Here is a 14,023-nt window from a genome sequence, read left to right on the forward strand (position 1 = left end):
TCAAGTGATGAAGCTCCCACAACTTCTGAGGGAAAGGTGTTTCATTGGTTTATTGTTCATTTTTTAGTGCTGAAGAACCCGTTGTGGCAGACCCAGATCGCCTCTGGGGGACGTAATCTTCTATTGCTGGGTTTTTAAATATTTCACATAGCTTGTTTATGTTTTGGTCTCTGTTGGTTTTACAAATTTTATTAGGTTATCAGAATATAAAATACAAAGGAAAATAAAAACAATGAGAAAAGAGGGAAAGGAAAAAGGGAAGGGAAGAGAAAATGTGAGATAGATTGAGGAAAAGGAGGGAAAAAAAAGGTGTCGATTCTCTTTAGCACAATAGAAACCAGCAACATTACAACGTCAGCTTTTTACTTTTATATCCACATCATTTCTGCAGCAACCAATCTATCCAATTGGCAAAACCCAAATGAAAGTTTCACTTTTTTCCATCACAAGCCCGGAACCCAAAAGTGCTTCCCAAATGGAAGCATGATGAGATCTATTAACCTTTTCGAATAAAGCCATTCTTTATTGGATTTTCAACCGTTCAAGAGAAATGCTATAGACGTGCTTGCCCACAGACCGCCGTATATACATAACATCTTTATATCTCTGCTGTGCTTTCAGCAGCTGTTGCATTCAAAGGAGCAAAACCTGCCCATTGAAATCCTCCTGCAATTGTGCAAATTGAGCAGTTGTGCAAGGAGGAAGACAGATGCACAGTCTGGAACTGATAAAGAGCGTCCATCCTCGGTGTCTGTCCGTGTGCTTGCAGGGCAGGAAGTATATGTGGTGTTTGTTTGTTTTTTTAATTGCACTTGCTCTTCCGTCACACTTGAGCCTCTGGCTGCTTTCTGAAAACTGATCCAGATGTTGTAATTTCGAAGCATAGCATGCATAGTCTGTGGGGCAGGGGTGCGATGCTGCCGGTATAACAACCAGTTCGTTGATCGCACGCACGCGTGCTTTGCACACGCACCTGACGCGAGCTGCACGTGCGTGAACAGCAGTGCAAAAAATCCTTACCTGCTATGTTACTTTGGGGGAGTAACACAGCTGAGGAGCGGCAATCCGCACTTCCGCGGTGATCAGATGGGACGATAAAGGTCCGTACAAGTAAAGATCGAGAATTTGCCTGCAATGCTGCATTCCACCATGACTCAGGATGGATGGTGAAGAGATAAAATCAGTGTAATTAGTTACATGGCCCTTTCAGGTTCTTATTTGGACAAATTACACACACACACACACACACGTACATACATATATACACACACACACACATATACACACACATATGTAAAAGAAGCAGCAGCCACCCTGCGATCTCCAGAACTTAAAATTATATTTATTGTTATTTACTAAGTTTTCGTCAGCCTCTGCTGATATCATCAGAGTATTAAGCTACCATTACAGAGATCTCTGCCTTTATGTATCATTAATCAATTTAGCCCTTCCACGCATGATAGGCCCTTCCAAGGAGTATTCTAGCTTACTACTCTGACTATGTCAGCAGAGGCTGACGAAAGCTTAGTAAGTACAATAAATATAATTTTAAGTTCCGGAGATCGCAGGATGTCTTTTTCTTCTTTTACAATTACACCTGGAACTTGTATTTTTAGAATAGTTTGTAATACACACATACACACACACGCACGCGCGCTCTTTAGAAGTAGAGTTGAGTTACAACAAAGCTGTCAACTTTGCATAGACTTTACATAATTACATTTTTGGTATCTTTTTGTTCCCAAACGGGTACAACTTCAGATGAAATATTTACAAATATTTACGACGTTGGCTCTCAGATCTAACGATATCTGGAAAGATTTTTCTGCTGGTTGCTGTTGTCGTGTTCAAAACAAATCAACTCCAAGACCAGAAAGCTTTCACTTATTTTTCCACTCCCTTGTGTTCTTGTTGAGACGGCAAGGGAGAGTTTTGCCTTGCACAATCTTGTCCCTTGAAGAGCCTCCAAGTTTTAAGCCCTCCCTCTCTCCTTTGTGTATTAAAAAGCCAGTGTCGCATGTTTGCAATGCTGATCTGGCGTGACTGGAAGGATAGACCACAGGACAGTTTTTCTCCTATCTGCTTTTTTCAGGGTTTGTTTTGGGTTCTTTTGGTAACAGGAAATGGCGTTTCAGTGGTATTCAAACAAACGTCTGCCTCTGGGTTTTGACATTCGACCGAAGCAGAAGCTTCACACATTCATTTGCCATACATGTAATACATACAATGTCTGGAATACTCTACCTGACTCTGTGGTTTTTTTTCCCCAAACCCCCAAAACATGAATGTTAGTCTGTCTACTATTGACCTCACCCCTTTCCTAAGAGGTCTGTAGGGAGTGTTCATAAGCGCACCAACGTGCCTACTGCCCCTGTCCTATTGTTTCTTTTATTTTTCTTATATGTACCCATTTCATTTATTCATAACTATGTTTTTACTTATACCTATTATCTTGTAAGCAATTGACAAATAAAAATAAAATAAATAAAATATAGAAATGCAAAGTTTTCCTTACAGTGTTGTAGATCTTTGCTAATTGAATACATTACTTCATAGCTTGGGCTTTCCTGATAAATCTGTAATTAATACCAAGAGTTTGGAATCTTTAATCTTCATTATTAGGCTTGTTTTCCATTGTTCCTCTAGTGTCCTTAGAGTTTTCTACGCCTATAGAGAGGCAGGGAGGAAAGCCAAATGCAATGTTTTAAGGAGAAAGGAATCTTGGGAAAAGCCAAATATAATCTATTAAGGAGGAAAGAATCCAGTGCTGTGGTTCTGTCAGAGAAGATAGTGCTGTTTAACAGTATCTTGAGCTGAGAAGTGCCCTGTTTTCTCCACACACTTTTGAGTTCAGAAAAACAGAACAGAATAACGGAATTGGAAGGGACCTTGGAGATCTTCTAGTCCATCCCTGTGCTCAAGCAGAAAACCCTATAGCATTTCAGATAAAGGTTTATCCAATCTCTCCTTAAAGACTTCCAGTGTTAGAATATTCACAATTTCTGGAGGCAAGTTGTTCTACTGATTAATTGTCCTAGCTGTCAGGAAATTTATCCTCATTTCAAGATTGGTTCTCTCTTTGATTAGTTTCCATCTACTGCAGTGGTGGGATTCAGTTTTTTTTACTACCAGTTCTGTGGGCGTGGCTTGGTGGGCATGACAGGGGAAGGATACTGTAAACTCCCCATTCCCTCCCCACTCCCGGGGGAAGGTTACTGCAAAATCCCATTTCCACCCCACCCCACTAACCTGCTTTCCAGCTCTGTTCTCCTGTCCAGGGCAATAAAAGAAGACCCAGATGATCAGCAGGGCTTTGGGTGGCAGAGAATAGATGGGGGCGAAGCCAGTCAGAGGTGGTATTTGCCAGTTCTCCAAACTACTCAAAATTCCCGCTACCGATTCTCCAGTACTAGTCAAAACCTGCTGAATACCACCTCTGATCCATTGCTTCTTGACCTGACTTCTGTTATTTCGGAGAATAGCTTGACTCCCTCTTCTCTGTGGCAACTCCTGAGATATCAGAACACAACTATCATCTTATTCTCAGCCCTTCCTTCCATTAAACTAGGCATAGAAATCACAAATTATTTCTGGGCGTTGTTGTAGCACAGATATGGGAATTGTCTCTCTCCTTCTTTGGGTTTGTCCCTTGCATTTTTAGCATCCTTCATTATGTCATTCTCTCTCTGTTCCGTTTGCTTTCTTTTTAAGGTTCCAGATGTCATCAGTAGTATAAGACAGGCTTCCAAAGCGGCCCTCAAAGAAGATGTCAAGCCCAATAAAGAAAATGAAGATGCCTTCTACAACTCCCAAAAATTTGAGGTTCTGTATTGTGGGAAGGTGACGGTGGCCCACAAAAAGGCCCCCTCCTCCCTCATTGACGACTGCATTGAGAAGTTCCACCTCCACGAACGTCAGCGCCTGAAACTGCTGAGCGAGCACTGCAGCACCGAGTCCAGTACAGACCTCATGACATGGGAAGATGGCCCCTCTTCCCCTTTGGACAGTCCATTTCAGGAGATGGAGGGTTCCAGCGGAGGCACCCCGGGGATGTTCATCGTGGGGAGCCAGACCAACCTGGCCAGTTTGGCCAGCTGCCGGACCTCTTTCCCTGAGCGGATCCTGGAGGACTCGGGAGTGGAGGAGCAGCTGGAATTTCGTTCTCGCTGCAGCAGCGCTGCCAGCCTGCAAAGGAGAGCTCAGGAGAATAACTCCAAGCCTTTATCCCGAAGGCGCCATGCCAGCGCCCCGAGCCACGTCCAGCCCTCCGACTCTGAAAAAAACAGGACAATGTTGTTTCAGGTACGGACATTTCTGATGTGGGGATGGACCGTCCTATTGGGCCTACTTTGGTCTTGACGATTGACTGCTCTTGCACAACATAATGTGATGTCCATTTGGTTGAAATGGATTATAGCCATTGGATATACAGCTATAAGTGCTTTGATGTTTCAGTAGTTGTGAGCTGGTGGGTGCCATTTGGAAGGACATAGTGGGCTTTCGTGGAAAACCTGGCGGCTGTGAGCACTTTTGACTAACCACAATTTTCATTTGGGTTCTTTTTAAAGAGTTTTAATTTTGCCCCTTCAAATTTCTTAATGACTGCAGCCAGGTCTGCCTATGGGATTGAGATATTTGAGAGTCAAAATAAGAGGTATTACTACATAAATGCCTGAGGCGTTTGTATCTTCTGGGGTGTTGAAGGGTAAAGATGGAAAGAGAAGAAAGGAAGAGATTTGCTAGAAGCAAATTGTTTTGACTGTTCAGACCTCCATGATAGGGTGAAATTGCGTTGTTGTGAGGTAAACACAAGAATGCAAAGAGAGAAAGAGAAAGGGGGAGAGAACAAAAGAGGGTGAGTGATGCAGAGAGGGGGAGAGAAGGAGGGAGGGAAAGAGGGAGAGAAAAGAGTTGGATATGTTTTTATAGCCCAGGCTTGGCAGGTCTCCATCTCTGATCAGTGGTCAACAGAAGGTGTTACAGTTGCCCTGAACATGTAAGGAATTAAGTAAAAGGGCTCTTATGCTCTGTGGAGAGGCCCAAAGCAACAAACATTTGGAAACCTAGTTGGTGGACCATTTTGCAGTGGTGGGATTCAGCCGGTTCGCACTGGTTCAGTCGAACCAGTGGCTATTTTTTTTTGTAGAGTTTGGCGAACCAGCTGAATTGCCTTCCTCCCCACCCAGCAAGCAGCCAAGAAGCGAGGCAAGCGGTCAGGCAAGGTCAGGAGGCAATGCACCCCTCGATGTGAGTGACATCAAGTTGGCCACGCCCACCCAGTCACATGACCACCCAGCCACGCCTACCCGGCCGGTCATTGGGGCAGACAACCGGTGGTTAAATTATTTGAATCCCACCACTGCCATTTTGTATTTTGGTGGAGGGCAGAAGTTGGTACCAGTTACTTTTCCCAGCAATAAATACTAAGGTGGGAGTTAAGAGAAAAAACGGACCGCAGTGTGGAAGATCTCGGCGTAGCTCCTGATCTGTGAAACCGAAGCCAAGGGCTGGAGAATGTCTCTGCAAGACTTTTTCATTTTTTTTTTTAGAGGGTTAGTCAAGCAGCTCCTTGGCAGCATCTCTGACTCATTCTTGGAAGAACATCAGTTTGGGAAGCTTCCCTTTTACGTGCCTTTGATAAACTATGTGAGGAAATATTTTGGTGCTGGCCCCACAGGTTTCAGAGCAGCTTTTTTCCCCCCTGAGATATTCTGCATCACCTCCTGCTTTGACATGTTTTTTTTCTCTCTCTTCCAAGGTTGGTCGATTTGAAATTAACCTCATCAGTCCAGACTCCAAATCAGTTGTGTTGGAGAAGAACTTCAAAGACATCTCCTCGTGTTCTCAGGTAAGAAGGACAATTGGAATCCCAGCTTGGAGAAACAAGGCTGGACAGGTTTTTGAATGGCCTACATTTTTAAGGCCTAGTGATTGTGAAGGAAGCTAGATGACCTTAGATCCCCCAACACACACAGTTTTCTTTTTTTAGCTGTGGGATTTGGCTTACGCTGGCAAATGTAGCTTTTTATGAAACCCAATTTTGGGGGGTGAGCAGGGGACACATTTGGTATTTGGGAATGGTGCCTTCTAGATGATCACCAAGATGAAGGTTGTGTTCACAACTGCGGCTGCAGGAGAGGACCAGGCTGAGCCTGAGGGAGGAGTCAAGCACGTCATCAGTCTCAAGTCCCTTCACAGAGATCTAAGGCCAGCCCATCTTGAATTCCGTTGGTTCTTATCTACCGCCAATTTGCTTTGGCTGTTAGTAGTTCAGATTCTTATAGAAGCACAGCATAGCATACCCCGACAACGACCAACAAGTGAACCCAACCTTTCTGTTGCTAAGCAAAACATGTGTTAAAGTGAACGTTGGTCCATTTCACAACCATTCTGGCCACAGTTGTTATGTGAATCATTGCAGTTCTTAGGTTAGTAACCCGGTCGTTAAGTGAATTTGGTTTCCCCTCCCCAGACTTTGCTTGTCAGAAGGTTGCAAAAGAGGATCACATAACTCCGGGACACTACAACAAGGGGTGGGCTGCTACCGATTTGCCTCAATTCAGGCGATCTGGTACCGAACCAGTAGCTAAATTTATGGCCAGTTCGGCGAACCAAATCTTGATTTCCTAAGCATGACAGAGGCCAAACACCAAAGACTTCTTCCTAAGCCAGCAAACAGATTAACAGAGTTGGAAGGGACCTCGTAGGTCATCTAGTCCAACCCCCCACCCAAGCAGGAGACCCTACACCATTTCTGACAAATGGCAGTCCAATTTCTTCTTTAAAGTCTCCAGTCATGAAGCTCCTCCTCTTTCATGAGGAAATCCCAGGGCTGGGATTCTACCTGGCCAGACCAGTTCTATAGAACCGGTTGTTACGATTCTGCGCAGTTCAGAGAACTAGCAAATCGCACCACTAGCTGGCCCCTCCCCACCCCCTCATTCCATACCTGGCATGCACGCCATCACACTTGCCTGCCTTTGGTAAGTTGCTATTTTTCCTTCCTCCCCCCACCGTCAGCTGTGCTGAGAGATTTAGATTAGCTAGAAAGCAGGAAATCATTGGATTTTTTGCTTTCTAGCTAATCTAAAAGCAGAGCTGAAACTTCCTTAGGACTGAAGCTTCTATTTTTCAGTGCAGACTCAGATAGCAGATTGCAGAATGGTAGATCTCTGAGTGAATCTGTGATTCTGCGAGCAACTTAATCTGCCTGCCTGCTTTGCCTGATTTTGGGTTAAAGTTGCTCTTTTTAATTAAAAAAAAATTAAATATTTACATACATATTTATAATATTTACATGCAAGCCACACCCACCCAGTCACATGACCACCAAGCCATGCCCAATCAGCAACCCATGCCCACCCAGTCACATGGCCACCAAGCCACACCCACAAATTAGGCCACGCCCACAGAACCGATTGTTAAGAAATTTGAATCCCACCCCTGGTCTTCTCCAGTCTGGTTTTCTTTAGATCTGCTTAGTTATGGCTCTCAGGGCTTCCAGCTCAACCCCACAATTCATTCTAGCCAGAAGGATGGGATTTGTAATGAACCAATTCTGGAAGGTGGTAACACAGAAGAAGGTTGAGTTTCCACAGTATGAGTCTCCTTAGCTCGTCTGGGCCAACTGTTAAATAAGTTGGCCAGTGGTTAAATAAGTCAGCACCCTCCTTCATGTACCTTCTATTTTCATTTTATACTGAGGGAGAAATCGCAAGAAAGATGCTTCAAAACATTGGATGATTCTGCTCACCTCGACAGAAGAGGAAACTTAAAATTATTCTTCAATTCTGTTTTCTGCTAGAGTTCTTTGTGGCCAGAGTTAGGGTTCCTGAAATACGTGTGCATCCAACTACTTACTCTCTTCTGGTTTTTTTGGACTGAAATAGCAGCACAACTTGAAACGGGTTTCGGGTGGGGGAAGGGCACTGCGCTGGTTTGATTTTTAAACAGGAAGGTTCATTTGTAAAGTCTGTGCAAGTTGACAGGCAATGTAAACATGAAAAGCAGCACATGGCCCATGAAAGGGCCCTTCTATGCTTCCTTGTTCCCTGGAGAACAATAAACAAAGGGATATGTGTTATTCTGGCATCTCACAGCTCCATCTGAGCAAAGGACCGACTGAGCAGCTAACGCTGAGCCCCAGAGCCTTTAGACCAGGTCAGGGAAGAAAACACTGGGCAGGTCTCCTCAGAAGTAATTGACTGCCAGGCACGATTTTCCCAAGCTACATCCTTTCTGTGGTGAGGACCGCTCCCAAAATATGTCTGGAGTTAAGGCAAGAGGTGGCCTTCCTTTTAAGAATGGAATTAATTTCTTAAATTGGATTACTCTCCAGTGGGAATGGGGCAAATTATCACAGCCAACTTGCTGCGGCCAACTCACCATGGCCAACTCTCCATAGCCTACTCTCCATGGTCAACTCTCCATGGCCAACGTGCCATGGCCAATGCACCATGGGCAACTCTCCGTGGTCAACTCTCCATAGCCAACTCTCCATGGTCAACTCACCATGGCCAATGCACCATGGCCAACTCACCATGGCCAACTCACTGCAGCCAACTCACCATAGCCAATGCACCATGGCCCACTTACCATGGCCAACTCGCCATGGTCAACTCACCATGACCAACTCACCATGGCCAACTCACCATAGCCAACTCGCTGCAGCCAATTCAGCATGGCCAACTCTCCATGTTGGCCATGGCAAGTTGGCTGTGTCAAATTGTCATAGACTCCTCTCCAGTCATGTATTTGATAATATCCCCCACCAGGTGGATGACTCTTGTGAGGAGGAAACAAAGAACTTTCTGGCTTGCAAAGACTCCTGGCAAAGTAACCCGGTTGTTAAGTGAATCTGGCTTCCCCACTGACTTTGCTTGTCAGAAAGTGATCACATGACCCCAAGACCCTGCCCAGTGTCATAAATATGAGCCAGTTCCCAAGCATCTGGATTTTTATCACCCAATCATTGGATGCTGCCATGGTCAATAGTATGAAACAACAGTCATAAGTCACTTCTTTCAGTCCAGTGGTAACTTCAGTCACTAAATGAACTGTTGTAAGTCGAGGACCACCTGTGCTCTGGTGAATGGCTTTAATGGGGGCACGGTGGCCTAGCAACTAAGACGCTGTGATTGTCAAAGGAAAGATTAGCAATTCGAGACCCAAAAGTACCTCAAGATGGGGTGAGCTCCCATTCCTGCCTCAGCTACTGCCAGCCTAACAGTTCGAAAGCAGGCAAATGCAAGCAGATAAATAGGAACCACTTTGGTGAGAAGGTAACAGCGTTCCGTGCACCTCGGGGTATAGTCATGCCGACAGAAGAGATTTGGGATAATGCTGACTCCTTCAGCTAGGAAACAGAGATGAACACCCCCCACCCAGTAGAGCCAGACCTAAGAGGACAGAACCTTTGATGGCTTTAATCACTGCTTCTTTAATTTGCTCAAACTAAATGTTGATGGCGTGTTCCATTTCTCCCTTTCTTTCCCTCTAGGGCATAAAATACATCGATCATTTTGGCTTTATATGTCGGGAATCCACTGAACCTGGAATAAGCCAGTATGCGTGCTATGTCTTCCAGTGTGCAAGCGAGTCTCTGGTAAGCCTCTTTAAAATACCATTTTCATTGTCTATTTGACGCAGGACTGACAAAAATAAGGAGATAAGGCTTTTTGCTGTTCCTGGAGCCATATGACCAGGCGTGGGATTCTTCTGGTTCAGACCGGTTCTATAGAACCGATAGTTATGATTCTGTGCAGTTCAGGGAACTGGCACATCGTGCCCCTGGCTGACTCCGCCCCTCTCTGCCTGCATACATACATGACATCGCGGACTACATTCTCCCCCGCCCAGTCACCCAGGAGGCAAAAAGGGGTGTGGCAGGTGGGCGGGGTGTGTGTGCTGGCAACCCCCCAAGCTCACTTTTTTGCCTTCTTGGGCCCCAGGAAGCCTTCTGGGAGCAAATGCCCCCCCCCATCAGGAGGCTTCTCTGAGGCCAGGAGGCAAAAAAAACCAAAGGGGGGTAGGGGAGGCAGGTTGCTGCAAAAAAAAGAAAAGAAAAAGCCACGCCCACCCAGTCCCATGGCCACACCCACCTAGCCACGCCCACAGAACCACTTGTTAAAACATTTGAATCCCACTGCTGCCTATGACCCTTGGGGTAGCCTTGATTGCTTCTTCAGCTGGAACTGTTTTTATATCAGAGAAAGAAAGAAATAGAGCCAATTCTCTCTAAGGATTTGTACATACCACACCAGCCTCCCACAATGGTTGCGCAGTTTCTACCTTCCAGAGTTTTAATGAGATCGACATGATGGTTGATTAGACCCACTAAAATGTTTCTCCTAATTCAACTGTACCCCTCCAGTTTGATCCAGTCTCTTTCTAGGCTATCTGGCTATCTTCCTTCCATCAAAAGCCCCAGGACTTCCCAACCTTTTCTCAATGAATTTATATTTTTTTTTGGCTATCTTTGTGCCATCTGCTGAACCCACGCCACTGGTGTTTTCTTTAAAATACTCCAATTCAAATTTCAGTGCAGAATGGAGCAGAAGAATTATTTCTGAGCTGCGGTGGTGCAGTGGTCAGAGTACAGTATTGCAGGCTACTTCCGCTGACTGCTGGCTGCCTGCAATTTGGCAGATCGAATTTCACCAGGTTCAAGATTGACTCAGCCTTCCATCCTGTTGAGGGGCCCAGACTCTGCAACCCGCTTAGAGACACCTGTAAAGCACTGTAAAACAAAGCAATATAGAAGTCTTAAGTGCTCTTGCTATTTCTGGGACTTGAAGCTACACTTCTCGTAAAGATAATAGTTCCCCTCGCACATACGTGCTACTCCTTTCCAGCCTCTAGGGGGCTGTGCTCATCTCAGTTACAAAGCCGAAGAGCCAGCGCTGTCGGAAGGCGTTTCCGAGATCATGTCGCTGGCATGACTAAACACTGAAGATACCAGAACGCTGTTACCTTCCCACCAAAGAGGTCCCTATTTTTCTACTTGCATTTCTTACGTGCTAGGTTGGCAGAAGCTGGAACGAGTAACAGGAGCTAGGGATTCGAACTGCCAAGCTGCTGACCTTTCTGATCGACAAGCTACTGCCACCCCAAATCCTACTAGTCTTGGATTTGACAGGTGACCAGCCTTTACCTCGAGCTCCTTCTCATCTCTAGACTCTTTCCAAGTCCCGTGGCAGTGATTTCCAAACCAGAGCTAGTAGATGTGAAGATGTCTCTGTTGAGGCATTTGGTAACCTCTCTAGCTGTGGTGTCACCGCCACAGGAAGTACGGATGTCTCAACTGAAAGAAGAAGCCGTTGCTAGAAAGGGTGATTCTCTCTCTGGACCTTCCAGGCAAGATGAAGGATGAGAATGAGACACTGAACACCCTTCTTCATATTTGCAATCAGGACACCAGCTGGGGATGGTTTCCCATTTCAATTGGATTGTATTTTTTGCTCTTCTTCTTCTTTGTCGTCTTCATATTCTTTTTCTTCTCGTCTTCGTCTTTTTTTTTTATTGGCCAAGTGTGATTGGACACACAAGGAATTTGTCTTTGGTGCATATGCTCTCTGTATACATAAAAGAAAAGATATATTTGTCAAGAGTCAACAATCATAAAGTACAACACTTAATAGTCAAAGGGTACAAAAAGCAATCAAATCATACTAGGAAACAGTCAATATAAATCGTAAGGATCCAAGCAACAAAGTTACAGTCATACAGTCACAAATGGGAGGGGATGGGTAATAAGGAGTGATGAGAAAATTAATAGTAGTGCAGACTTTGTAAATAGTTGAACAGTGTTGAGGGAATTATTTGTTTAGCAGAGTGATGGCTTTTGGGGAAAAACTGTCCTTGTGTCTAGTTGTTCTGGCGTGCAGTGCTCTATAGCATCGTTTTGAGGGTAGGGAGTTGAAACAGTTTATTTCCAGGATGTGAGGGGTCTGTAAATATTTTCACAGCCCTCTTTTTGACTCAGGTCCCCAATGGAAGGCAGGTTGGTAGCCATTGTTTTTCCTGCAGTCGTAATTATCCCCTGAAGTCTGTGTCTATCTTGTTGGGTTGCAGAGCCAACCCAGTCAGTTTTAGAGGTGCAGATGACAGACTCAGTAATTCCTGTGTAGATCTGGATCAGCAGCTCCTTGGGCAGTTTGAGCTTGGGGTTGATGACTTCGCTTCCTATGAGAACTCTGGAGTTATCTCTGGGGCTATGGATCCAGGAGAGCCTTCAGCACTGAGACACTCCCCATGGGAAGTTTTAATAAGCAGTCCTTGACTTACACCACTTCATTTAGCAGCCAAAGTTGACAACGCCACTGAAAAAAGTGACAACTGTCTTTCACCGTTGCAACCTTTGCAGCATTCCCACAATCACGTGATCAAAATTCAGATGCTCAGCAATCGGTTCATACTTACGACCATTGCAGCCAGGGGTGGGCTTCAAATATTTTAACAACAGGTTCTCTGCCCAGTTGCTGGGTAGGCGGGCCATGGTGGGTGTGGCCTAGTTGGCCTCCTGCACAAATGTGTGTGTGGGGGTCACGTTTCTGGCCTTCAGGAACATCCGCGAGGCCTGTTTTTCACCCTCTCTGGGCTCTGGAGGCTTTTGTCGAACCTCTGGGAGGGCAAAAATTGCCTCCCTGGGCTCGGGAGGCCAGAAACGGGCCCGTTGATGGCCTTCTCAAACTTCCAGGAGGCCTGTTTTTCGCCAAGCCTCCATATGGACCCTGTACTTACCTGGGATCCAACATGGGCCGTGTGGGGGCTCTTAGGAGGGCCGAGGGACAGCAGGCGGGGCCAACCAGTTGTTGCAACTCCTGGTTTGCCGAACTGGCCATAAAATTAGCTACCTGTTCGATGATACTGGTTCACCTGAATTGAGGCAAACCGGTAGCAGCCCAGCCCTTGTTGCAGCATCCCGGGGTCATGGGATCAACTTTTGTGACCTGATAAGCAAAATCAATTGATAAGCCAGATTCATTTAACCACCAGATTACTAACTTATGAACTGCGGTGAGTCACTTAACATCTGCAGCAAGGAATGTCCTAAAATGGGGGCAAAACTCATGAATGTTAATGTGTTAATACCACTTTATAATGCCTTGGTAAGGCCACACTTGGAAGACTGCATCCAGTTTTGGTCACCACGATGTAAAAAAAAGATGTTGAGACTCTAGAAAGAGTGCAGAGAAGAGCAAGCAAGATGATTAGGGGACTGGAGGCTAAAACATATGAAGAACGGTTGCAGGAACTGGGTGTCATGTCCCTGGTGGAGACTGACTCTGAGGGAGACGAGGAAGAGCCGACAGGGAGTGGAGGTGTGGCTCCGGAGGTCGTGGAGGAGGCTGGGGAAGGGCAGAGGCCGGCTGAGCAGTCAGAGGAGGACCCAGGCCCATTGCAGGGAGGAGAGGAGAGGGGAGAAATGTGGTCTCCTCGGGAGGAGAGGGCCTTGAGCCTCTTCACGGGCTGCAGCTGTGACAACTCAATCAGAGTTTGGACCTGCGTACTTGCAAATGCTGGAAATAAATTGTGTAAATATCTCTAGTTTATAGCTCCTCTTTGAGTTTGGCGTCCTTCCCAGTGTGTGTTATCCTTGGACATCCTCCAGCCCTTACCTTGCCTGGTTTGTGTTGCTTTTTCCTTCTTTGTGTAACTATGTGGGAGGTTTTTTTGTCTTCCTTCAAAGATATTCAGAGCAAACTGAAGGAATAAAAGGGGCTTCACCTGTTTTCTGTGACTGTGTTTGTTTGTATCCCACCCTGGGCCATCACACTGGGTATGTCTAGTTTTTTTTTTTTAACATAAAAAACACAACAACAAAACATAAAAAATAACTAGTTTGATGAAAAGAAAGACCAGGGGTGACATGATAGCAGTGTTCCAATATCTCAGGGGCTGCCACAAAGAAAAGAGCTATTCTCCAAAGCACCTGAGGGCAGGACAAGAAGCAATGGGTGGAAACTAATCAAGGAGAGAAGCAACTTAGAACTAAGGAGGAATTTCCTGACAGTTAAAACAA

The 14,023-nt window shown here is 45.5% G+C and overlaps 1 protein-coding gene across 3 annotated transcripts in view; it reads left to right on the forward strand.

Annotated features, from left to right (window-relative positions):
• Positions 1 to 14,023, forward strand: part of TBC1D4 (TBC1 domain family member 4) — a 107,159-nt gene that overhangs the window by 44,323 nt on the left and 48,813 nt on the right. For all 3 annotated transcript variants that reach the window (XM_087938018.1, XM_087938017.1, XM_026705308.2), the window contains exons 2-4: positions 3,712 to 4,302; positions 5,759 to 5,848; positions 9,500 to 9,604. In XM_087938018.1, the coding sequence (XP_087794144.1) occupies positions 3,970 to 4,302; positions 5,759 to 5,848; positions 9,500 to 9,604 (528 nt within the window). In that variant the 5' untranslated portion in view covers positions 3,712 to 3,969. The remainder of the gene's footprint in view (positions 1 to 3,711; positions 4,303 to 5,758; positions 5,849 to 9,499; positions 9,605 to 14,023) is intronic.

Source organism: Pseudonaja textilis, chromosome 8 (genome assembly GCF_049901715.1).
Source record: "Pseudonaja textilis isolate UNSWEBS1 chromosome 8, rPseTex1.2, whole genome shotgun sequence".
NCBI classification, from domain to species: Eukaryota; Metazoa; Chordata; class Lepidosauria; order Squamata; family Elapidae; genus Pseudonaja; species Pseudonaja textilis.